At 47.3% G+C, this 25948-nt stretch overlaps 6 protein-coding genes across 6 annotated transcripts; 2 read left to right on the top strand and 4 right to left on the bottom strand.

Moving 5' to 3' along the window:
• Positions 1–10: 10 nt before the first annotated feature.
• Positions 11–4049, bottom strand: TREMEDRAFT_67258 (uncharacterized protein; the record flags this gene model as incomplete). Its single annotated transcript, XM_007001877.1, has 9 exons — positions 11–100; positions 171–867; positions 956–999; positions 1238–1849; positions 1907–2813; positions 2858–2876; positions 2922–2999; positions 3146–3598; positions 3698–4049. 9 exons carry the CDS (start codon positions 4047–4049, stop codon positions 11–13), a joined length of 3252 nt encoding a protein of 1083 aa, XP_007001939.1.
• A 170-nt stretch (positions 4050–4219) lies between these two features.
• TREMEDRAFT_42241 (uncharacterized protein) lies at positions 4220–7111 on the bottom strand (the record flags this gene model as incomplete). Its single annotated transcript, XM_007000948.1, has 10 exons — positions 4220–4437; positions 4488–4716; positions 4933–5119; positions 5249–5500; positions 5697–5763; positions 5880–6000; positions 6050–6139; positions 6270–6401; positions 6447–6477; positions 6525–7111. 10 exons carry the CDS (start codon positions 7109–7111, stop codon positions 4397–4399), a joined length of 1737 nt encoding a protein of 578 aa, XP_007001010.1. The 3' UTR covers positions 4220–4396.
• Positions 7112–8052: 941 nt separating this feature from the next.
• Positions 8053–9710, bottom strand: TREMEDRAFT_73009 (uncharacterized protein; the record flags this gene model as incomplete). Its single annotated transcript, XM_007002130.1, has 7 exons — positions 8053–8249; positions 8364–8450; positions 8491–8724; positions 8917–9018; positions 9066–9094; positions 9141–9312; positions 9362–9710. 7 exons carry the CDS (start codon positions 9708–9710, stop codon positions 8053–8055), a joined length of 1170 nt encoding a protein of 389 aa, XP_007002192.1.
• A 182-nt stretch (positions 9711–9892) lies between these two features.
• On the top strand, positions 9893–11983 carry TREMEDRAFT_73008 (uncharacterized protein; the record flags this gene model as incomplete). The annotated part of the gene is made up of 4 exons (XM_007002129.1): positions 9893–10518; positions 10625–11008; positions 11108–11402; positions 11452–11983. The coding sequence occupies 4 exons, from the start codon at positions 9893–9895 to the stop codon at positions 11926–11928; spliced, it is 1782 nt and encodes a 593-aa protein (XP_007002191.1). The 3' UTR covers positions 11929–11983.
• A 185-nt stretch (positions 11984–12168) lies between these two features.
• TREMEDRAFT_59352 (uncharacterized protein) lies at positions 12169–13378 on the bottom strand (the record flags this gene model as incomplete). Its single annotated transcript, XM_007001561.1, has 4 exons — positions 12169–12239; positions 12283–12868; positions 12916–12956; positions 13003–13378. 4 exons carry the CDS (start codon positions 13376–13378, stop codon positions 12169–12171), a joined length of 1074 nt encoding a protein of 357 aa, XP_007001623.1.
• An 869-nt stretch (positions 13379–14247) lies between these two features.
• TREMEDRAFT_59351 (uncharacterized protein) lies at positions 14248–20005 on the top strand (the record flags this gene model as incomplete). Its single annotated transcript, XM_007001560.1, has 9 exons — positions 14248–14272; positions 14317–14735; positions 14782–14915; positions 15188–15535; positions 15579–15799; positions 15855–17513; positions 17572–19511; positions 19566–19667; positions 19691–20005. 9 exons carry the CDS (start codon positions 14248–14250, stop codon positions 20003–20005), a joined length of 5163 nt encoding a protein of 1720 aa, XP_007001622.1.
• Positions 20006–25948: the final 5943 nt, after the last annotated feature.

Genomic DNA, 25948 nt, shown 5'->3' with positions numbered 1-25948 from the left:
AGGGGACAAGTCAAAACATAAAACATTGACCCACTTTGATCCATTCATCAAAAGCCGAAACACTTCCAGCTACTTCTCTAGCTTCTATCCAAACCCATAACTATATATCAGTTTTCAAATCCACTCTTAATATATATCATCATTCTTAGAACAATATCCCTTTCACTCACCTTGATCATTGCCCAGATATTCCCTTTTGGTGTAGAAGCGATAACATCCCTAGTACCCATTTGTCTACCTAATTGTCTGAGTATGGGTAAAGCACTTTTGAATAAATCCATATCAGGATCTAATTGTCTTCCAATACCTTCCAATAATAAAATACTAATGACAGTATTAACGAAATCACCTTCTAATTTAACATGATGTTGTCTAATAGCTTTTAAAACATCAGTTAAAATATCTGATATTTTAATACGAGATAAACTGAAAGTTTTAGATTTGATAGATAGAATGATATGTTGTATTTTCAAAGCGAAAGTTTCTTCATCGATCACTAATTCTGGTGTTCGACAACGTTCCACCATTAATTTACCTGCTCTGTATCCGTCGAATTCAGCTACTGCTTGAAATAAATCTAAGAAATCTTTTCTGTTACGATCGTTTAAAGATGTCACTAAACCCGCGTCGATGAATACTAATTGTGGAGAATAACCTTGGTCTGCTAATGCCGTGAGATGATTGAGCCAGGACTCTCGGTCATGTGTTTGAGAAGAGAGTAGGGAAATTAATTCAGAAGAGGATTTAGAAATGTGAGGTATTGTAGGAGGTGGAGACGGTGATCGATGAGAACCGGTAAAACGATCGATTAGTGGGGAAAGATAATCGGTAGATGTAGGTTTGTAAAATCGAACCATGATGTTACCTCTAAAAGTCAACTATAACCTCTTGCATTCTATCCTACTTTCTTGATTCTTCAGGAGATGATGAATAAAGTAATGAATTTTGGACTCACGGATGTAAATCACCATGAGTCCAATTATCGAGTAAAAGCATTTCCTACTTCATCAATCGGGCTGCGTGTGCATCATGACAAGAAAAAAGGACGAAGGACTCACCAAAAAAGCATCCAATCCTATAGTAGCTATTCGCTCATCGAATGGCCCACCTCCATGTTTCATAAACCATTTCAGAGCAAGAGCATCCTCAAATTCCTCAATCAATACATCCCTACTTTCTTCTCTACCCATTGAACCCCCATCCTTTACCTAATCTAATAGCCCTGGGGAAATTTCACCATCCTTCCTCTTTTTCGAAAGTTGGCATCGAATCGTTCCAAATTCGCAGCCTCCACTCTGAGATCCAATTGAGAATTCATCATCTCCCCAAAAACGGCCACTTCTTCAGGCAAAGAAATCCACTGCATCCCTGGAAGAGCATTGACGATCCGGGCGAAAACTGACATGATGGCAATATCCCTTCGAACCAATTTACGTACTCTGGGATGAAGAACTTTGATAGCTACTGAGGTTGATAATTGTTCGTCATCATTCTCTCCTTCAGGATCCCTTCTTTGAGCTTCGACCTCTTTGCGAGCAGATACGGGGAGGACTTTCGGTTTCAATGTCGCTCGATATACCTGGGCTATCGCCCCGCATCCAATAGGTTTATCCTCGAATGTCTCGAAAATATCGTCAAATCGTAATCCAAAAGCATGTTCTATAACTCGTCTAGTATGTCGAATAGAGTGAGGATCACCGTTTGAATGTAATTTACTCAATCTATCACACAATGCAGAAGGGAAGAGATCAGCACGAGATGCAGCCCATTGACCGAGCTTGATGAAACTCGGTCCGGCGCGTTCCATCTGTTTGACCAAAAAGCTATACCACCACAGTGCACCCCAATTCTCTTCCTCATCCATGACGGGCTTACCGCGCCGTCTAGGATTTGAGGGCTTACCGACCACCAACATGGGAGAAAGGAGGATGACGGGACCGAAGAGGAGCGCGAGATGGAAAAATCGAACAAGTGTGGCGATGGGTTCGAAGATGTAAATCTGAAAAGCGAGAATGAGGGTGAGGCGAGGTTCGGCGGGAGAAGCGGCGACGATCTGCGCAGGTTCCTGTGAAGCTGAAATGGACGTCGAATGGATCGGGATGTATTCCGGAGAGAGAGAATCATTCTTCACAGGTTGACGCAAATACACCAAGAGGCCAAGACCCACCCCAGTGATGATAAGAAATCGCACAGGGCTCGATGTTGGTGAATTTGCTTGATCTGAGGTAGCCCCATTGTTGTGACCGTGTCCTTGATTTTCTCCCTCTGAATACCCGGATACCCCCTTACTCAGGACTGAAGCCACTGGTCTAGCTATAGTCCATAACGATCTCCTCGTGGCCTGCTTGAGCTTCGCTATACTGTCCGGGTCAATCAGAAACCCTGGCCCCGATTTCTGAGAAGGAGAGCTTCCTTGACGCAAGGAAATATCCTCAGCGCGCCTTTTGATCTCTTCCCAGACACTTTGCCTCAATTGCTCTCCACGCACTTTCTCCAGCTCTACCTCTAGGTCTATCAACGGTCTGCGTACTACGGTCGGGGCTTGAGCATTCATACGTCTTACTAGATCATTGATCTGTTTCACATTCTCTTGATGAAACTTTCTCTCGCGGGCTTCCCAAGCTTCGTCGTTACCAGGTATTAAGTGAAGTGGGGGTAGAGGGTGGAGTGAGTTGGTGGACATGACGGTTCGGACTAAGTGAGTGGTGTAGGTCGAAAGAAGGGTAGAGCGAAAAGATGATAACCCAGCATCGAGAGTGTTTTGTAGCTCTATCCATGGAGGTAAAGCACCTTGTCGTTTAACGATGCGATTCCTGTGATGTCAGCCGCAACGGAGAATGTATCAGATGAGATTTACATGAGAAGCTCTCCCGTTTCTCATCAAGTCAGCTGAAGTACAGTTCGTGAATGGGGTCTCTCACCGATATGTGGATTACCAGCTTCTGGATCTCGTGCTATTGGCTTACCGAGTCCAGTAGTGACCTTCAGATAGCCCGATTCTGCGTGTGAGCGACCATCGCGACATACCTCGAAAACAACCCCAGTGACTTCAGAACGCTCTAGACGATAACCCTGATGCCAAAAAAAACAGGTAGACAGATGAATTGAGGGGGAGATTGTAATGGATAGACGTTTAGTAACTCACCCCTAGCACGTTGTATCCTATCCTCTACCAACCCCGCCCATGCTCTTAAACCACTCGATCCACCTTTCCCAGCTCCCAAAACACTACTCCCTTTCATTTGTCTATTCCCTCTAAACTGTCCATCTTGATCTACATTCACACCCGTCACTACTTCGCCCAAACCCAACTTATAATCAATAGCTCCCTCTCTGGCGTTCTCATACCTTCTCACCATCTTTCCAGCTTTCCTCGCTTCTCTAATTTTCTGCCTATTCTTGCCATCTGCCCCATGTGGCAATCGTAATTCCAGATCATTAACCAAAGAATCGCCTGAAGCTCTTTTCTGAAGGAAAGTACCGTATTTGACTTTAGGTGTTTGATCTTGAGAGGATGAAGAACCTGTGTACGTGGAATGCCAAGGTCTGTGTAGATGAGGTGGGATAGTAGTTCTATGAGGGGTCATTTGTTCTTGTTCTTGTTGTTTTGTTTCAATGTCGTCTGATTTCACTTCTGAGTCGTTACCGTTCTCTGCAGACATGCTTTTTGTTGATTTTATAGAGGATACGGATGAACGAGGTTGAGGGTCGAAAGTCTTCATCCAGTTGTGAATCTTATCATCGGAAGAAGTGGGTTTCACTCCTCCCGATCGAAGTGGTTTATGAGCGTCCACAAGCATTCGAAGTACATTATCATATTGCGATTCTTCCCCTGTCCAAATGGGTCCTTGAGTATGTACCAGATCATCGCGAGAGGAGTGAGAAGATAGGTGTTCTTCTTTCTCTGCATCGGCGAAGAGTTTGGCAGAACCGGTTAATCGTCCGGAATCGTCGGGGTGGAGATCGGTGGGACGGGAGGATGCATGTCGGATTGAAGTAAAGAATGAATGACGAGCGACTGTGATTGTCCTACGTGGGATGGGAAGCATCCTGGTATGTGATGATGAAGTGATAAGTGAGACTTAGAGAGGGGGAGGGGGTAAAATAGGTGACAACTAGGAATTGAGAAAGATGCGCGTGGCAGCACATCGGTGACGACATTTCGAACGTTCATACAGTATATATAGTCATGTTATACATGTGTTCGTATCAGCTATGTGCACCAAGTACATGCACAATAGAATGGGAAGTGTACATAAAGATTGACTAGCAAGAAGAGATCGGATCGATTGGAGAGGGAATTATAATTGGTACAATCACAGGGGAAGAGATATCGTGAGGAAGAAGCTTGTGGTGATGGAGCAATTCTAGCAATACCTTTCAATCTCCCTTCTACTCATACTTTAGCCCACAATCTTCTATCAGTCTTCAACTTGGCTAAACCATCAGCATATCCCATAGAACTGTAGGTAGATTCATTGACTCACCCCAAAGAGCTACAACAGCACCTGCGATCTGCAAACTGCCACCAACGATGATAACCCACTTGAAGCTTGTTCGACCTGTCGCGTCGTATAAAGCTCCACCCAGGGGACCCGCGATGAAGTTTCCCGGACCACAGAAAAGAAGAACAAGACCCATGTTCGTTGCTAAATTCTGAGGGCCGAATAGCTGGACTATGATCTGAGGAAGAATACTGATGTATCCCGTGGCAATCTGAAGGTTAAACGATTTCATTTACCAACCAACACATTCTCTAGCAATTGATCTTCGACCAGTTGATACCACTGAACGGAATCTTCCGTCCCCAATATCACCATGAGATGCTCAATCTGATGAGAGGGAAGGTCTTTGACGATGAAAGACATCGAACATGTGTCGTGAGGGATTATGTTCAGTGAAGGGAAGGTGAAGACAGAAAATCAAACTCACGATACCATATAAAACTGCAAAAACACAACCTTGCGCCAAAGTGGTAGCCGTTAACCACACTGCGAATTGTATCACTCCTGAAAGAGCAAACACCAAGATATAAGCGTTGATGGGTCCGATCCAGTCCGCTACCACCCCTATAAGGATACGTCCGATGGTCATAGAGAAACCTAGAAGAGTATTTGGACTATGACATGTCAACTCTACTCATACAGTATATACCCTCATGGCTTGCACTCGAGATACATCAAACATGAGCAGACGTATTAGTTGAAAAGGGATGAAGTGTCGGGGGGGATGGGAGGAGATCACTCACAGGACTTTCAAACTTTCACTGATATTGGGCATCTCTAACTCCACCCAAAGAGGGAGGTAATTGAACGGAACACCATAAGCTGTGACAGCTACCAGGAGACTGACGGCTAAACTCCAAAATGTCGACGTTACCATGATGTCTTTGTTGATCCATGGTACTTTGGCAGGACTGCGAGCTTCGGGTGAGGTGGGACGGGTACGAATGAAGACAGCCGCGAGGAGCCAGAAGAAGAAATGAGAGCATGACATGATACTGGGGGTCAGTCATGCTGACCCACACTTACTCGGGTGTATCAAGTAGCTGAGTATTCCTGTCTCCTCGAGCTCCGGCATAGCATCGAGTATGAGGATACGGTGTGGAAGTGAGGATAAGGTGTAGAGATGAGGATATGGTGTAGAGTTGAGGATATGGTGTGGGAATGAGAATCAGGTATGAAATGAGAACGCACATCAAACAGTATTTGAATCCTACTCGATTGAGTAGCGCACGGACATATTGAGTACAAATACCTCCACCTATCAAGATCAGCTTCCTTGTATCTTAACACATACAGAAACTGATATTGCAGTGTTGCTCGTGTGGGGAAGAATCACAGAAGAAGAAGGTTGGATGGCAAAATATGTAAACTTACCTAACCCTGCACCTCCGATAGCTAATCCAGACGCTAACCCTCTACGTTTGTAGAACCACTGCGAAGGAAGGGACATGAACAAAGGCATTGTCATACCCTGTGCGATTCCTAAAAATACGCCCTATCCTCGTTATCTCTGAGACACATCATGGAGCAGTTGATTGACTCACGTAGAAGGTAAGGAACATTCCTAAAGTTTTGGAAAATGCCGAGATGAACATACTGGCCCATGCTAGGAATGCCGAGGCGATCAGGACTTTCTGAACTGTTAGTCATACTTCACTTTGTCTTACCGTTCGGAACGTTTAGAGTTTATGGAGAAGTGGGAATGAAATACAAGCTTTGAGGACAGTGAAGGGTAGGGGAGAAATGAAGAACATATTGACACACCTTGAACCCAAGCCTATCACCCATACGTCCAAAGATGAATGACACCAATAAACCCGTGAAAGCAGTGGTTGTCCCACATAGACTTAACACCGCTTGGTTGGGATAATCAAAAGTCTTATTTGCAGTGATATACTTCTTTATAAGCTTTTTTCCTCTTGTTCGAAAGCATGAACATACTTCTTGGAAAACACCCCATACCATACCCCATCTTGACCATCAGCACTTGTTACTCCAATGAAAATATGAACAACTTACCCCATTGCCAACCCTGCCAAAGTGGCACAACACAAAATGACCACCCAACCATATCCTCCATCCGGATAAACATGTTCTTCACATGTCTCCAGATGTATTTCTACCTTACCATTCTCCAATTCTCCAAGCTGAATGTTCTTCTCATCTCTCGGTGAATCCCTCAACGTCTTGGCACTCCAAGCTGAGCTCAAAGCGGGTCTTGGACCAGAATGAGAATCAAGTTCATGGTCCGTTTCATGGTCCGTATCATGTTCATGTTCAGCTTCTGGATGCGCATGAATATCTAAATTGAGAGGTTTCTTAGGAATAGGTCGAGAAGAGAAAGAAAAGGATCGAATACGTGTGATGATACCTTCTTCTGCAGGAAGACCTTGTGCTTCTCTTGCTGCTCGTTCTCTTGCTTCTTGTTCGATACGTATAGAACGTTGAGTGTTTATTCGGACCAGGGGACCACCTCCACCTGCAGCAGCGGGATCGAAAATACCAACAACGTCAGGTGGGTAAATCGGTGGTGGTCGATCGACATGTTGATGTGGTTGTCTAGGTCCAGGAACAGGTGGACCGGGTGAAGTGGGAGAATGTGACATGTGTTTCTTCTCCTTGATCATCGACGGTGCACGTGTCACCTGTGTGGTCTCCTTGTTGGAGGAAGGCGCATCGTGTTGACCACCCACAGAACGATCAGACGTTGGTTGAGGGTCAGTCGGGGTGCCATGGTCCTCATCGTCATTCTCGTGATCGGTCAAATGAGCGAGAGTGGCAGAGGATGAAATCACTGTCAAGGCTCTCTGGAATGGAGGAGCAGATGTTTCTTCTTCGGGTACTGGATCGAGTTCATCTTCATTATTGGGAAAGTGGACCGTCTGAGATGGAGCTTCTGAGTCGGTCGACTCGATGATATTATGTTGGACATTATCGATCGATACGTTCGAGTGAACTTGTGATTCGTCGGGTTTGTCAACATTCGAAGACGACATGATTCAGGATCTGGGTCGGTATCGGAATGAGAATGAATTGAGGGGAGGGGGAAAGCACGCAGAATAGGATTTGAGAACGCGCAATCCATGGAGGGCCGGCCTTTACGGTCGACTCTGAGTGAGATGGTTGGGGATGGTATCAGCTGCCAAGGGAGCTTATCGTATCTTTGATATTGTGAGGTCAATCACTTTGGCGATTCGAGTCGTGAGTGATCGTCAAAGTGGATATGATCAGCGATGAAGTGGGGTGTTAAAAGCAAGAATGAGAATACGAGCAAGGGGATGAGTGAGTGGAGTTTGAGCAGTTGAGTCGTGGGAAAAGAGTCATATGCATCGAAAGTCTAGACTTGCCCCACATCAGCTCTGAGAAGGACGGACTAGATTTAGCAGAGGGCAGGGTCAGAGGGAACAGAACATCAGGAGCTGAAGGCATGAAGGAGTTAATTCAGGGACGGAATGTTCACTTTTTTTTTGGAGAAAAGTTGTCTCCGAAATCTCTCCCGGTCGATCCGGTCATCGGCCCGGTAGCCGGTCGTCGGATTATCCCGTCCTCATTGCGATGGACTGGCCATCTGTGCGATGGGCAATCTGTACCCAGGAAGATCCCAATACTTTCTTTTGACTCCTCTCCATACTTCTTCTCTTTGACTTTCGGGGATGAAGATATCGTGCCATTCGACCGAAAGACCTACATCCTCCATGTGAAGTTCAGCAACATTGCATGAGACTGAATAGATCGTGGCGTCTGCTGCGATCAGTATTGGTTGGCGCTCCATCCAATTTATGAACAATCTGAAGATTGCCCGAGATGGGCAAATCTAAGATCTGGGCTTTGATATCAGTGGGGAAAGGAATGACTGACTCGTAGCTCCCAGACCGTTCCAAAATGAAAATCGGGCATCTTCCCCATCCAGAATATCAGGCAAGACATCGAAAAACTTCTTCAACTCTTCTCATCAGTTCTTTTATCTTCTTTCGTCGAAACTCACCCTCATATCCTTCGGCAAAAGTATCCATAAAAACAGCTCCGAAGCCCATTCCAGAAGGGGTCCCTGCGAGCGTTTCTCCCAACTTTTCTAAATCAAGTAACCAATCTTGCCATCGACCTTCGAGAACTCTCACATTAGGCCATTGATAAACGCCCTGTTCTCGCATGTGCGCTAAGACTTGAGGATGGGCTTCGATGATGGTGTGATGTCGTGGAGCGGGACCGGTGGGGGGATCTTGGAAAAGGCGATCGATTTGATTATCAACTTTGTGCCCTCATGTCTCTGAGATCACTGCGAGAGTGTCTTGCCGAGATGCCGGATGATTGAGAGATTGACGATCTCACCATGTGAATGAAGATGAAAGGGACATGTGGTCGTGGATGAGTGATTCACAGATAGAAGATCAGACATCAAAGAGGGAGGAACTTACTATTCCCAAACCATAACCTATGTTTAGAATGGACATGCCCTCCCCTCCGATTTGAGCATCGGGATGATGAACAGTCATTAGACGAACATGTTCTTGCACTTGCTTGTCAGTTGTCAGACATCTGAGTAGAAATCGCAAGACACACTCAGAGGTTCCTCCCAACCCATCATGACTCTTTTCGTATCAGCGTGGAAATACTTAGGAAACATGGGAATCTCACCCATTACCATCTGCATCCAATACTCTTTCTTTTCCATCTTCACCCAACTCCCATCTCAATTCGCTCTTCAGAAATTCGTCGTTATTTCCCGCAGATGTATCATCTCTCTCTCGTAAAGTAAGCCCTGTCCCGTTCTCTTGCCCAGCATCCTTGAGGATATGATGTAACATTTCTATCATCAGTCAATAGTCCACATAGAGGTGACCAGAGCTTCAACTTACCCGATCTTACTCCTTCGTTCCGGATTACCTCCCAACATTCTTGATCTCCCAGACTTATGCACACCTCTCCAGCTGTCTGACCCCATAGATCCACAGCATTCCAAACGGCTCCACCTTTGAGTAAAGCTCGCAAGAGCTCTGGATCTCGTCTCTCCGCGGCATAATGCAAACATGACCATCCAAGATCGGGATCTTGGTACCAAGCGGGAGCTCCGGAGGCGAGTAGCTGTTGAATGACGGTGAGGGATTCGTACTTGGCTGCATGAATGAGTGCCTCAGCAGCTGAGAGTAGATCTGAAGGTAGGTCCTCTTCGTTATCTCTATCAGAACTTTGTATGGGTGATGTCATGTTGTGTATGCACAATAGATCAAAAGAGTTTTGTTAGAAATTTCACTCGAAATTTCCATCAAAGTCTTGACAACGCAAACGTTTCTCTTCTACTTCTGTACTACTTCTCTCTTCTTTTCAACCACGTATCTTGCTCTCATTTGAACTCTCCAGCTATACAGCTACATCACCCCTTCCGAATCATGTCATCTCCTACTGCGACCCCTCCCTCCCAAGTCGTATCACCACCCGATGACGCTCTTTCCTCCGTCGTCAGAGACCTCCGCGCGGCTCATCCTTCGTTGGGTGTTCCAAAGCTTCTTGCTCAGCTCAAGACGGAACATATGGATTGGGCAGTATCGGAGAAACGTTTGAGGAAGATTATCTCTTCTCTAAACCCCCCGCAAGTTGAGCAAGCTCATCATCATGTTCACGGTGAACAATGTTCGCATGACCATGACCATGACCATGACCACCATCATAGCCATGCTCATGATCATGGCCACGCGCACAATCACAACCACGACCATCACCATGATCACGAGCATGACCATGACCACGAACACGGCCATGACCACGAACACGGCCATGATCACGATCATTCTCACCACAATCACGATCACGATCACGGTGCTATTGTCGAAACCACAAGAACCAACCTCATCGCTACGACGGGATTGGATCCTACCTTAGACGTCAACTCCATCGCACCAAAAGTGAAAGCTAGGATGTTCTCTGATGGACGGGGTAAAGGTCTAGTTGCAAAGCAGAGAATCCTTCAAGGAGAGGTGTTGTGGCAAGAGGAACCTTGGGTCGTCACTGCGGATGCGTGAGTCCTCTCCTACCCCCATCTCACTACCAGGCTCGCCCGCGATCCATGTAACTGGCTCTTTGTGAGTTGTTAAGTAACAAAGGACATCTCGACTGACAATCAGAAACCTCTACCCATTCCTCCTCTCTCAGCGCATGTGCACTCAATGCTTCGCCATGTTTTCCCGTCCCAATCCTCCCCTCTCTGTCCCATGCGGGTCATGCGACATGGCCCATTTCTGTAATCGTCTTTGTCTCTCCAAAGCCAGAGCTTCGGGGGCCCATCATGATCTTCTCTGTCCTGGACAAAACCCTGCTGCTATGGAGCTTCTCACTCTGATCCATAAACAGGGAAGCAGACCTTTGGAAGCTGTATCCCGGATAATCGCCAAGTGGAGAGGGGAGAGGGAATGGGGTGGGTTGGAAAAGGGTGAAGAAGTTAGAAAACGTGTGTGGGGAGGTATGGCTCGTGTGAGTGAGTTAGAGAAAGAGAGTCAGATGAGGGAGTGGTGAGTTTCCTACACCTTCTCTCTCATCGTTCATCATACTCATCTCGTCCTGGTACCGTACTCGTTCAAGTCCAATTAGACTTGGAAGCTGATATACAGGGAATTTATCGGTGAACTCAGATTGAAAGAATGGCATCACGCCCACGAATTATTAATCAAAGTGTTGAACCCACCTTCAGACGATCCAGGCTACAAAGCATTTCACAAACTCTTAACATCACGTAGACCGAAGAAGCTTCAAGCCGTGCCGCTTAGTGCGGAGGAAGCAGCACAATGGTTTTCTTTCGATAGTTTTCTTGAATTACTAGGATTGGTAGGGTTGAACCAAGAAGATTCCGGAGGGATTTATGCTTTGCATGCTCATTTCAATCATTCATGTGATCCAAATATACAAGTGAGTATTTCTCTTCTCGAGGAAACAATTTGTTTGATTGACTTTCAAGGCTCGTAACCTTCCTAAATCTTTTACCCCTCCAACATCATCCGAACTCCCTCGTGAGATTCCACCTCCCAATGCCCAAGGTGTGAGAGGGACAAACAAACTCACGATGCTCGCTCGACGTAATATAAACCCCGGTGAAGAACTCACACTTTCATACGTCAATATAGCATTACCGAAATGGCATCGACGTCGTTTGTTAAGGGAACAATACGGGTTTTGGTGTTCTTGTCCTCGTTGTGGAAGAGAGAAAGAGGAACCTCCTCAGAACAAAATGATGAATGGAGGAAAGTCTCGTGATGAGGTAGAAGCTGAGGATATAGTGAGGAGGATCCAAGAGATGAGTATGGCAGAATCTCAGGGTGGAACCGATGATACGAAAGAAACGATAGAGACGGAAGGTGAGAAAAGTGAAGAAAAGGTGAATGGTACGAGTACGGAAGAAGTGGGTGTAGAGAGACAAGAGGTGTTGGCTGCTTAGTAAAGTTAAATGACAGTACATCAGTTGAATCTCACCATGCAAATTTGCTTTTTGTGCCGAGCAACGCTCGTGTTCGGAACTAATCGATTAAACAGTGAACTTGGTGGCGAACAGCAGTCATTGTATTTGGAGCACGACCATGGGGTCATAGGAAGATGATTGAGACATTTTTGATAAATGCCGAAACTTCGCTCCCCGAATGATGAAGTTTGGGAAACTAGTATAGCCAGTCTAGATCTCCTACATCTGAGGCTCAGACACATAACCCGCTTCTTTCAACTCCTGTTTGACCCATTCCTCCACCAGACAGCCTGTCCTTAGCACCACACATAATGGAGAAGAGACTAGACATACCCAATGCGAGAAGAGCCGAACCGTCAAGGGCTAATCTCATATCTCTCCTTTTATACCCTCCTCTGCTTTTTGAGCCTGTTGACTGAGCATTACCAACCGGTTTATCTCCATCGGACTCATCTTCTTCATCTTGCTTATGATCGGAATCTTCTTCCTCCTCCTCCTCCTCCTCCTCCTCCTCCTCCTCCTCCTCTTTGTCATCATCTTCCTGCTCGTAATCGGGATCTTTTGAATCCTCTTCATCCTCATCGGAATCATCATCTTTCCGATCCTTGAGTTCAACTTCATCCTCATCCGTCTCATTTACCCCCTGATCTTCTCCAGTCTTGTTACGAACAGTTCTTCTACGTTGTTCAATCTTATCATTGGATTGTATCGATTTCCCATCTGACTCTCGTTCTTCTTCCTCTTCGATCCGGACTCTTCTTCTTCTCCTCATACCCTTCCCCATCTGCTTCACACCTCCACCACGCTTATGTCTCTGTCCATTAGATCCAACAGCATGACCCCATCGTCTAGGAGCGAGTAATAATTCATGTTGTTTATAAAACCTTCCAGTGTGATCTTGTATAGCTATCAACATATCCTATCCATCAGCTCTTGTTCATTACTTAAAACCAAGAGAACACTGACATCTCCCGGTAAGTCGAATTTACTACTTGGTCTCTCTTCAACTATCTTATTAGATTTATCCTTTGGATTGATAGTTATGAATCTCACGAGAAGTCTCTAATATTTTATCCGAAACTTTCTTTCTATATCGACGAGTAATCCAGCCTCTTCTGATTGCTTCACTCCTGTCCACTCCGTCTCTTCCGTCATCCCCCGCGTCAACTTCTGGAATGTCCGTACTCTCTCCCATACCCTTGTGAGATCTAGACACATGGGATGGCAATGATTCATCAGGAGATACGGTCTTTGGATTATGAGATGGGACAGAAGTGATGAATTTCTTTGCTAGAGTTTGGGGAATGGGTATGGAAAGTTTGTAGATGCTCGGTTTGATATCTGGTAAGATGGATTCGTATTCTCTTCGACGTACTCGTTTCCGTTCTCTATAGCTAGGACCAGCCTGGTTCGATTCCGACATTGTCATCGTCTAACTTGCTGTCTCGTTGCGAACGGCGAGATCGACCAAGTATAGCAGGTCAAGGTTAACACAGTCAAGATGCAGTTGCAACATGCAACTAAGTGGCGCGTAGGGATAATCCCGACGGAACTCGAATTAATCCCGACGAAATTTTGCCACTTTCTCCCAAAATACGTCACTCAACCCGAGGATCCCTCCACTACTGACCCAAATACCTACGGAATGTCCCCAAATCCCCCCTGTATTGAATATGCATCCTACCGTGGCTTCCTGCATATCTATGTGTTGCCACACGTATTCTGAAGCCATTCATGCAGGCAGAACCTCCGAATTCGGAGTCCTTGGTTCTCTATAGCCATTTGGAGATCAAATTCGGAAACGCCCCCGAAAGGATGTCTCCTTCAACCCTAGGCACTGTTTGGCGGTGTTGGGGCACAATCATTTACTTCTTCTCTCTCTCTCTCAATCTAAACACAACAGTGACTTACTCACTTAATATTACAAGCTTTATGTCTCAGAATAATCAAGCTGATCAACTCATTCTGAACGCTTTAAAGAGAAAGTCGCCTTTTCGTGGTCGACCTCCGAAAGTTTATGCTCCTAGTGCACAAACACCATCAACATGTCAGTTTCTTCCCCGAAACTTGTATTACTCCTTACTAACTATGTAGCCGGTCCTTCCCAACGTACTGAGTCTTCTTCTATCTATAAGGCAGCTTCGGAAATCCAGTCAGTTTCGGTTTCGGTGCCCTGTAAGACAGTCCCTTTTCCTTTTGGTTTATTGAAGCTTATGCTCAGTAAATAATTCAGAGCAGTTTCCCGGACCCTCGCAGCTAAGCCCACAGAGTGTTCTCCCCCAATCTTCCAATCACAAGATGCCTCTGTCCACGGCTGATCCCAGTGGGTACTTTCGGACCCCCCTTATGTATCAACTGACAGGAGAGTTGCCTCAGGAAATACTCCTGTATCCTCCAACGGTATTGGTATTGTGACACCCGACTCGGCACCCTGGACAGAGCTTGTCATGGCCTCCCCCTCAGCTTCATTGTCTCCTGCTGTTCCGAAATGGTCTCCCTCTCAACCTCTGAATCCTATTTCGGTGGAAGATGAGATCATGACTGCCAGGCAAGAGGCGGCCGGGCGCTTCCGAATTGTCAATATCTCTTCCGAATCATACTCCGTACCACGTCCTGAGGCTCAAGTCTTGGAGCTGAAAGCTCCTCGCACCGATGCTAGTCTTGGGGTCAACATACGTGCTTTGGAAACCTTCTGTCGATTACCGAATCCTGACCTGGTGGATGATGATCGCTATGAACAGTTTGAGGTGGCGTTTCATCATATTCCGAAAGCCTTTGACGCGTTGGTCAGTGTTCTGCTGTTTCGGAAGTGTAACTCTGTTGATATATTAGCGTCAGGACTACCTCATTGAGACCCAGCATATATCCAAATGTGTTCAAGTGGAATGGTTGGATCCCCCTGGTTTATTACCCGCCGACATCAGGGGAAGACATGGCCTCTTCTTTGTCTCCGACGGTGCTGTCGCGTCATACCCGAATCGGACAGTGTTTCGGTCGATCTTCCGATGCAGTGGCAACTGTACCCAGATCCAGCCAACTTTGGACAGTGTCCACCACCATGTTGAGCCGAAAGCAAAGGATGAAACACAAACAACAGCCGAAGCTCACCCTCCAACTGCTGCCAGCGCACGATATTCCTCAAGAGCACGTTTAAAGTGTGATCTTTTTCTTGAGGTCGGTCACCTAAGGATGATTCATCTTCACTAAGCTCATGTTCTTAGATACGAATGACTCCCAGCAATATCCGAAAAGGGGTCTGTTGTCTGATCCGCCCGAAAGCTGCATATCACGGTCAACCGAACCCGTTGACATTACTTCGGATTTCGCCACATCTCCGAAACCTACTCCACGATGCTGCAACTCTGGTGGGAACGACTGAGTCACGTCTTCGGCTTCGGTGGTACAATTCCTTCTGCAAGATTCACCCCTATGTCCTATGGGTCAAGGCAAATTATCCCGAGCGTCTTCCTACCACCACTGACTTCCAAACTGCCATCCGAACGGCTCTGCGGCAGGAAAGGCTGGATCGGCTACCACTGGCGGCGATAAGTATCTTACATGAGGCCAATCCAAGCTCTTTCCTGCAGTATGTAGCCAGCGTTTCCTTGTCCTCATGAGCTGACTGTCAGTTGCGAATATCCTGAAGGCCTGGTACTCGGTGGCACTCAGCCATTCCCAGCGGACTCTTCGTTCATTGCAATCATCAGTCCGAAACATGCATTGCAATCAGCAATTCGGCATGCCACAGATCGGGGCCTCTTTCTTGATTCGTCTTGGAGAAATAAGAATGCAATACGCTGTCCCGTCACCTTGCTAGCCACAGTGAATGAATATGGTCATATGGTCCCTGGTGAGTCTTGTGGTTTGAAGGGTTTCGGGTTGTTTCGGAGCTGACAATGCTCCAGTAGCTGTCATGGTCTCGAATCACGCCAACACCGATTCCTACACCGAATTCTTGAGCGTTATCCGAAAGGCTATCAAGAAAGAAGCGAAAGCATTACTCAAGGGCAAATCATCAGTGGTCTCCGAATATGAGAATGAAGAGCAAATCCTCATCAACGCCGAATACATCCACGAGGAGGATTTCCTTCCACTACATTTCATGATTGATTGTGATGACGCCGAACGAAAGGCCATTGAGGAGGTGTTCCCGGGAACTCCAATTCGGTTATGCCAATTTCATTTCATGCACGCCGCCCGATCTCGAGCACTTCGGCTATTTGGGAGTGATCTGGTGGGTACCGAAAAGGCCTTTGCCTTCCTTGTGGCACTTCGGAGGTGCCAACGATGTTCCGAAGAGGAGTCTTGGTCAGAAGTTTTTGCTCGACTAGAAGCCGATGTTGCGGCAATCAGCAATAACGATCCCGAAATTTGGGACAAAATCAGAACCTGGCTCCTGTCTGAATGGTTCAGCGACAGATGGAGGGGATACCTTGTCGACTATGGTCTGCCACCTCATCACACCCGAGATGGTACTCTCTCAACAAACAACTTTGTCGAAGCGGCATTTCGGACCTTTGACAGAGTATTCCTTGAATCTCGAGCCAACAAACGTATAGACAAACTCCTCACAATCATCATCGACGTTTACTTTCCCATGTATCTCCATTCACCACCAACATCTGCCCGCTGTGACCCCACGGTTCTGTCACACATACTTCAAGGACTGGAGCTTTGGGAGCAAGGGGCGGTTAGGGAATGTTTCGGACACGAGATGCCTATGTCATTGAGAGGTCAATTAGATCATACATATTGTGTGACATCATCCGAATCGAGCAAAACAACACCGGACTCACATTACTGTGGGATCAAAGACAAAACTCGTGAACGATGCTCCTGCAGATACTTTACCGAAACAGGCAAAAGGTGCTCGGGTCTCTGGGCATTGTACTGCTTTCACACTTGTGGCTCCTCCGAAAAGTATTCTAATGGTGTCACGGCAAACGAACTGCGACTGCAGACTCGAGCTATACAGCTACAACGACGGTTAGGAGAGATATCTTATCCATTGGATCAAGAAGACCTTGTTGCCTATTGGGGACATGACCCTTCGGAGCCTGTGTGGCATGATTGGTCCTCCGAGCAGCCTCCGAAACAGGGCAAGCTCATCAGCATTGATAGTGCCAACCTTGATTTTGTCGAGCCCGATTCGCCCATTACCCGCCGAAACCGATTCCTCAACCATGCTGACGACCAGCCCTCAACCACTGCCACGTTACCGGTTTCAAGACCAGAGGCTGATAAGGGTGGCCGTCCAGCAGCTCACCGCCCTCTGCATCCTTATCGCCAAAAGACAGCCCCCACAAAAGCTGGCATTCCTCGGGACGCACTACCACCACGAGATCGACCTGTTGGAGCAAAGAATTATCTTCAATCCTGTTTTGCTCTGTCGTTGTTCCATATTGTCTTCCGAATTCCAGCCTTCGTGTCCGCATTCAACGAAGCTAATGACGCTCTCAGGCCTCACGCACCTTCTTTGATTGTGTTACTAGGTGACTTTCTTAAAGCCATTTCGGTAACTAGACGGCTGGTGGATCTGAAGGACATTGTACCGATCCTCCAAAGTGAGTTCCCTTCCTCCATTATTGCTGCCAATCAGCATGTTCATTTGCTGACATGCAGGTGAGAACTTGATAGATGAAGAATCTCAGCATGATCCGTGTGAACTGTTTCTCAGAATGACAAGCAAATTCAATCAGATCATTGAACAGAACCCGATTCGGAACACATTCGAATTCGGAGTAACCTGGGAATATGTCTTTCAGCCCTGTTCCCACGCAGTCCCTGTCAGGCAAGAGACATCCTCACTGGAGAGGCAAATGACCGTTCTCCAAATCTATCCACATGGCTCATCACTTAACCTCATCCAGCTCATGAACCTTTCATTGTGGCGTTCATGCAGTCCCCAACATTGCTTTTCGGTACCATGTGATGGACGAATGGCTGTCACTCGAGCACGAGCCAAGATGTCCTTGGAATCCAACAACCTGCCCCGCATGTTACTCCTCAACATTGTCTGGGATCTCCGAAACGCCTCCGCACACCAAGTGATCCACCCTTTTGACATTCCCGAAACTATCAACCCAGCGCAGGTTTCGGCCGTACCTCCTGCTATACTCCCCAGCAATCTTCCAATGTACAGATTGAAGGGAATGCTCTGCCGAAAGGGGGACACCGTGCAGGTGACCAGTGGACACTATGTGGCTTTGCTAAAGCATGATGATGTGCTGTGGGAGATTGACGACGAAAAAACCTCTCGTATGTTTCTGAACCGGGACGCTTTCAGTGGTACACGATTCCCGGTCTTGCTGTTCTATACACTGGAAGATGAAGTCAAGCCATCAGCAAGTCAACCCATTGCCAAAAAGAGACGACTGAATAAGCCAAGTGGGAAAGCAATGTCAAAATCGGCTTCGAATCCTGAAATACCAAAAGCTGAAGGCCCAACACTGGAAGCACCAAACCCCCAACCTCCCGTTTCGGACGCCATACCAGCTAATTCTTCAAATTCGGAGCTGCCAACTTCGGCCCCGCCAACGCTCGAACCTCCGAATTCGGGAGATCCGAAAGTTCCTCCTCCAAACCCAACGGAACAAGAACCTGCCCCAGTTGATGTCCAGTCTACAAGCTTGGCGCCCACCAGTACCCCTACAGACCCCACCGCTTCTCAGCCCAATGTTCTTCCCACAGTTTCTCAGGGTACCATCCCTCCGAAGCCTACACATATTTCTCCACCTGGTGATGAACCTCCCGAAACCGGGCCTTCCTCGAGCAACATGCTGTGCCAAACCAACACACCGCAGAGTGAATCGGCTCCCCCCGATCAAGCTATCAGTCTCAATCCCACTGTAGCTTCTCAAGACATTACAGCAGAACCAGATTCCTCTTCATCATCCATGGACATCGATCCTCCAAGTGTCTTTCCCACTGTTGAACGCTCCCCCTCACCCGAGGTTCCCCAGTACTGTCAACTAGAAAAGGCTCAGTCAGTCATCGCCGAAAGACTAGCACAAGTTCAGTGGCGTTCGGGAGAATCCTTTCAACCTCTCATCTCCGTCAGCACATTTCAAGATGTTGATAGCCTTTCGGACGATCTCCTTGAGGACCTGTGCGACCAGATGGAAGCTATGTTTCATGACATGGCCGAAGATGAGCATAAGGGCTTGAAGCTGCAGGGTGTAGACTCCACATTTGGGTCAAAAACGTTGCGTAAGTTCTACGGAAGGAATGAGTGGTACACCAATTTCGGAATCGATGATATCTTGCTTTCGGTGTCAGCTTTCATCCGAAATTGTGTGAATCTTGGGATTGGAATGTCTGACCCCATACCAAACTCGTTTGTTTACCGAACACTAGCTGCTGGTGACAGCTGGAACCCATACATACCTGGAAGTACGCCATGGCCTTCTCTCGGCAAGGATGGGCAATGGAGGAAAGAGAACACAGTTGGGGTTCTGATGTCGAGGTCCCATTTTGAGACACTGGTAATCTTTGGGCCACAGAAGCTGGTGTTGATGTATGATGGGGCCGGGGGGACGTATGATTCGGCGAAACAGAAGAAGGTAAGTTGGTCATTCAAAATCACTTCAATGAGGTGCAGCGTCACTGATCAATAGCAATGGTCACGCCTGCTAGAACGCCGTTTGTCCTGGGAAGTCAGAAAAGGCATAGCAACAGAGGCTGAAGCTATGGGTTGGTTGATTGCTCCAAATTCTCAGGTGAGTACAGTGCTACTCCCAAGCTCAATAATGACGTCCAGGCTACCAGGGATAACCTGGACTGGGTTACACAAGTGGACTCACACAGCTGTGGTCCTCTAGCATGTGCCGCTGCATGTCTTCTTCTCCAGGGAATCAGACCGACTGCTTCTGTGCTTGGGGTGAAATCATCAACTCTGGCTAGAGGTGAGAGTAGAAAACTACGAACAAGTGTGCTTCAACTGGTGCTTGCAATGGCTGCACGGGATCCAGCAAATGAGTCTATATTCAGTCCGAAAGTGAAAAAATTGATGGACAAGTCTGTACCTTCCATGACTTACTACATAGATCGCCTGTAGAGAGGTATCACAGCTGGTTGTGCATGAATATAATGACTAATATACCTCTGGATGTAAAAATACACTTGGTTTGATGCAGATTGGGGCTTGATTATCTTTCCCAAGTGAGTCCGAAGGCACTCCCGAAACACCGAAAACCACCCCGAATCTCGTTGCAAAATGCCCAAAACATGCACCTATGCTAGCTACCCTTGTGCATCGGTCGAATTCCTCCATTGTTTCCTAGCAGGTGCAGTCCTCTTGGACACACAATATGCCAGGTTTATAGACTTGCCCAATGAAGTTCAGCATACCTTGTCACATAACCAAATTCTGCAGCTCATACACTAATCTGCAAAGTCGGTCAACCAACTATGGAGCCATAGCCACATGAAACAGGTATTTACACATATGAAAGTGCTCTGTAGACATGTCTCTTTAAAACCAAAGTAGTGGGCAATCTAGCGAAATTCAGAGGGGGAGTTGGTGACTCCCTGGATTGAAGCCTCAAATATGGACAGAACTCTTGGAAGGGATCAAACTTCCTAAGATGTCAAGCACATCCAAGGGGGTCTATTGCCTGCAAAGACATACTTTCAGGTGTCTAGTCTCATCCCGTACACATGGGCGAAGAAGCGAAATCCATGTGGGACAGTGGTGGCCTCTTAACTGTGTTCCTCAGATCATGGGCATAAGGTGCCGAAGCAATAAGCCATTCCTCTGCTTCAAGCACATCTGACCGTCTCATGTATTCCAATATTGTACTGCTTAGGGTCACTAGTCATTGTGTCTACCCAGTGCTTATTTCAATAGTCATAAGCTCTCTTGCAGTGATATATGCAGCCATGACTGTCCGAAATTGGTCAAGGCTGTCCGAAGTCGGTCCGAATTTTGGGGACAATTAATCCTACTACAAGGATCTCTCGCTCACTGACACAAGAAACAGTGAAGTATCTCTTGCAGGGATGTATGCAACATGAGCCAGGCTGGAAGAGTTCAGACATGGAATGCATTACACAGGCTAGTTCACACACAGATGAGACATTTGGACCCCAAACATAGAAAGACCGAAACATGAAATGAAAACACCGAAATGGATACTCGCCAAAATGAACAAGTGACACTACATACAAGGGAACTGTGACACGGATTTGATTGGCTACATTTAATCTTGAGAAGAATGGAGATCTGCATTTGTGGGGATTGTGGGAAAGGGATCATGACGTGTTGGTTTTGAAGAAAGTACATTTTCGGAGTTTGAAGGGTCATTTTCGGGATTCGGTGCGGTACTTTCGGAGTTTCGAGCGGTGATCTTGGTGGAAGGGGGATCAAGACTGTGAGCTCTTCTTCGGTCAGAGTACTCGTTCGGCTTCGCAGAGTAAGTCCTAATGTCAAAGAGGACCTGTAGCCGAGACTTTTCTCGTTTGACCTCTTCGAGTTCTGACTCAAGTTGCCTGATGGTGTAGTTGGCCGATTCCCACTCCTCTTGATCCGCTTGAAGGTCTGCCCGTAACTGCTCATTTGCTCCCTCCAACTGCTCTTTGAGTTCCTTCAACCGTACATTCTCCATCTCAGTCTCATTTTGCATGGCAGCGGTAATTTGCACAAACTGCAATGCCTCGCCGTTTTGCTGTTGCATTGTCAACTTAGCGGCTTCGGCCTCCGAAAGACGAGCTCGGAGAGTTTCCAATTCGGTGTTTTCCTTCTCAGCCATCTGTCTGGCCAGATCTGAACACCGCTGTTCAGCAGACTGACGAGCCTGAGCCTCCTTTTCCTTATCCCCCATTGCACTAGCGAACCTCTGGCTCATAGTCTTGAGCCCTTCCTGTGTCTCCTCCAACTGCTTTCGGATTGAAGCAATTTCGGCGTCCTTTTCGGCGGTGACTCGGGCAACAGCATGATCTCTCTCCTCATTCTTATCAATCTGCTCTTTGTACAGCCGGTCCAGTGTCTTTACCTCTCCTTGAGCCACATCTCTTTCAGAAACCACCGAGTCATACCGCGCTTTGAATTCGCTCCATGTCCCATTGATAGCTCTCACACCCGAAAGTGATTGTGTGACACTTTCGGAGTAGGCTTGATGCCGTCCTCGGTTGATTTCTCGGTAATAGTCTATCATCTCGGAAACTTGAGCGACCATTCGGGAAGAGAATTGCTCCTCAAACTGAGCCTGAGTCTCTTGAAACTCACTCATACGATGCAGACACTGTTCAACTTCGGGCATGGTAGACGGTGGAGCCGGGATGTAAGGGACAACCTTTTCGGGTGCAGGCTGGTCCAAAGAAGGGACAGTGGGTCTTTCGGTCCGAAATTCGGGCTGGAGTGGTGGGTTCATTTGAGGGAGTTTACTGACCACATTGACCGAAGTGACAGGAATGGAGGGTATCTGACCTGGCAAAGCTGTGGGACCAGAGCCAACGAATTCTGAGTGAGAACGAATGAGAGAAGTGGGAGGTGGAGTCTGAGGGGGAGCCGATTGGGAAGCAAAGATTGGAGGAACTATGGGTTTCGGAGCCATCGTGGGTTTCGGAACATTGGTCGATGGGTTCGGACCAGGATGACTCTGCACACCTGATCGATCCAGGCCCTTCTGCTGTAGCCACTGCTTTACCGCTGCAAACGTATGTAGTGAGGTAGGTAATGGGGAGATTTGGGGAGGGCCAGAGACGAGAGAAGAAGACCCAGGTTGAAGGTTTGGAGGAGGGCCTGCTTTCGGAGCAGGGGAGGGGCTGGGAAAGGGGGCCGGTGTGACACTTTTAGCTTTGTGAGGCGAAGGGATTGTTGGTGATTCTTGCAATGTAACACCCAAAACCGTCTGTGTTTGTGCTATAAATGGGTCAAGAGCAGAGGGAACGGCCTGTTGTCGAACAGATACGGCAGGAGAAGGAACAGGACCAACAGGGGACATTGTGGGCACCTTTTCGGAGGTAAGATCCATTTCGGGCTGGGGAGGACTTTGTTCAACGGAGAACGGACGAGCTCGTTTCGGTTCGGGCTGGGACTCGTTTACATCCTCCAGGGCACGCTTGTTCACAGGAGGATGAACAGGACTACTTCGGACAAGTATGGGAGAGATCCCAGCTGGCAAACCTGCAGAGAAAACGGGGGGGGCAATTTCGGAGGGTTCCTTTTCGGGAACAACATCGGCAAATTTTGGAGGGCGGGGAGGGAATCGTGGCCTCTCATTTCGGGCTGTAGATTGTTCCGGTTGAGGTCTTTCTTCCCCATCATCTTGACCCAAGCTGGAATCTTGAACAAGAGTAGGACCAGCTGGAGAAGAAAGTTCTGTTTCTCCCTAAAAGTCAGCTGCTGAGACTTGCTTTCGGTCCGGAACTTAGAAAACTCACCTCCGAACGAGGTTGCTCTCTAGCAGACGTACGCGCTTCGGTGAGAGGTTTTGGAGAAGGTCTGACAACCCATTTCGGACGGGATTTTGCAGCATCCCCAGCTGCGACAGTGCCTCCCCTAGCAGTCCTACGCTTGTCCTTCAGTCCTACCGGTTCCTGCAGTGGCGCATTTGAGAACCCAATCGCCGTGGAAGTTGCAGGGGGAGCTTTTTCTTTTCCCTTTCCTTTTCCTTTTTCGGGAGGGGGGGGAGAAACCGATTTCTTGGGGGCCGAAGCTCTTGTAGAGCGTGTTGTGGTGGCTGGCCGGCGAGGTTTCGGAGGGGAGGGATGTCGTGAATGTTCAGAGTCCGATGAGTCCGAATCAGAATCCGAGCTGTCCTCAGGCTTGTCCTGACCTTGTGATGACTTTTTCGGCCGTTTTTCACTTTCGGAGGACTCTTCGACAAGGAAATTGGTCGGCTTGCCCTTGAGGGAGCAGGTGAGAGGGGGCTTTGTGGAGTTATAACAGTGGACACAGACACGAAACTTTCCTTCGTCCCAACGGTTGAGAAACACTGGTCGACCATCAGGTACATTGACACATTTCACTTCGGGATGTCTGAGATCAGCATTGAGTTTCGTTAATTTCTCCCGAATTCGGAAGCCATATTTGACAAACCAATACTCACGTGTAATTGAAAGCCGAAACACAAAACTGGACATGACAGTTTGGCTTTGTCGCCGACTCATCCGCCGAATAGCATCGTGACCCTCTAGTAATCGCCCGAATACCCTCTTCCTTCATTTGTTTCGGGGTAGCTTCCCGAAGTCCTAGCTTTTCAGCATGCTGGGGAAGATACTTCGGCTCTGCATGCCACCAGGGTTGGAGGTAAAACCCTATCTCAGCTTGAAAAGAACGAAGTGATTTCTCATTCTTCCAAATGGGGTGTTGTGGCTGAAGATATTTTTGGAAATGAACGTGGTCGGGGTGTAATTTGTAACCCTTCGGAGGGTTTACAGTGGATTTATCTGTTTTTGGGTCGAAGGGGTTCGGCATTTTGAGAAAGAGGTCAAAGAGGTCAGAGAGATTGGGAGGAAGGGGGAGTGGGAAGACTCTAATTTTGATGATAAGATAATTCGGACGAGCCAAGGGGGAAGGTGAGATGAAGCACACAGATGCAGAATGAGCAGTGAGATCAGTTGAGAGTGAGCAGTGGAGAGCAGATGAAAAACGCTGGCTAATGTAAGCTGGAAAAAGATATGAAGATGCTGAAGAGAAGTGAAGTGAAGTGAAGAGAAGAAGTGAATGGAAGGAATGAAAAACGGGGAAAATCGCGTCAGCCCGTGTTGGTACTTAGTAGAAGTTCAACCAACCCCATCACCATCAGAAACACGTCAACATGATGGATCCTTAAGAGAGTTTTGTGCATTCAGAGGATGTATTACCATGAACATGAACATACATACATACTTACATACATGAAAGAAGCTATTCACTTGGGTAGATTGGTAGTCAGTAGTGAGTATGTGACTATTACCGAAAGCTCCCGAATTCGGCCGAAAGGGGACCGAAAAGGAAGTAGGATTTTGGGTTGGGGACATTGCCCATGCCCCTGTGGTCAATACTCCGAAAGCTGTTCCGAAAATGGTATGAATAGACTCAGAAGGCGTCAGGCATTCCAATGATATCAGAAAAGCCACGGAAAGATGATTTTTTAATAGTGAAGGGATTTGGGTCAGTAGTGACGGGATATGGGAGTTGAACGACGTATTTTGGGAGAAAGTGGCAAAATTTCGTCGGGATTAATTCGAGTTCCGTCGGGATTATCCAGTTTTGCAACTAAGTGCCAGACCTTGACCGCGTTAAGTTTCCGTCGGAAACATATTCTTCCGTTCACCCTTTCCTTTCCCTCTGCCCTAACTTACTGTACACTGTACTCGTACTGTACTAGGTCCATCTTTTGGACACTTGTGCATCCTTAACATCACAACTATGTCCCCATATTCCACTCCGTTGGAATTGGAACCTTCCTCCGTAAGTCTCATCAGCTCGAAGGACGCCCCTGACACTCAGCTATCACCATCCGAGCGAAGGGCGTATGATCAATACCTCGCCATTCTCGCTCTGTCCAAAGATCATGTCGGTCCTCATACGATCTCTCGAGAGACTCTCAGGACGTTCGTCTGTCAGAGATTGGATGTCCCGGGAACTCTTGCAGATGATGTGAGTCTGAGATCGGGAAGAAGTGACTACACAGACTAATCACAGGTAATGTCGTATTTGCCTGAAAATGACACGAGGCTTTCGGACAGACAGGTGTATGGAGTGATGAGGTTGTTGGCTCATTCTGTTGGTAGTAAAGGACAGAAGAGACCTCAAAAGGCTGAGCTGCAACTGATTTACGTTCCAAGTATGTGTCATCTTTCTCTTCGTGCTTGTATATTCATTCACTTCTTCCTTACAACCAATGTATAGCTTTTGAAAATATTCTAAAAGGCTCACACATAGCCGAACCGATACCTCTCAAACCCCCTCCTCCACCTGTCAGATCCCCTACCACTCTATCCCATGCTCCGACATCTTCCTCTGATGACCTCATCAAACCCCCTACTCACTCGGCTCCAGCTACTTTATCCA

Source organism: Tremella mesenterica, assembly GCF_000271645.1.
Source record: "Tremella mesenterica DSM 1558 unplaced genomic scaffold TREMEscaffold_1, whole genome shotgun sequence".
NCBI lineage: Eukaryota > Fungi > Basidiomycota > Tremellomycetes > Tremellales > Tremellaceae > Tremella > Tremella mesenterica.
This window is presented reverse-complemented; position numbering and strand designations above follow the sequence as displayed.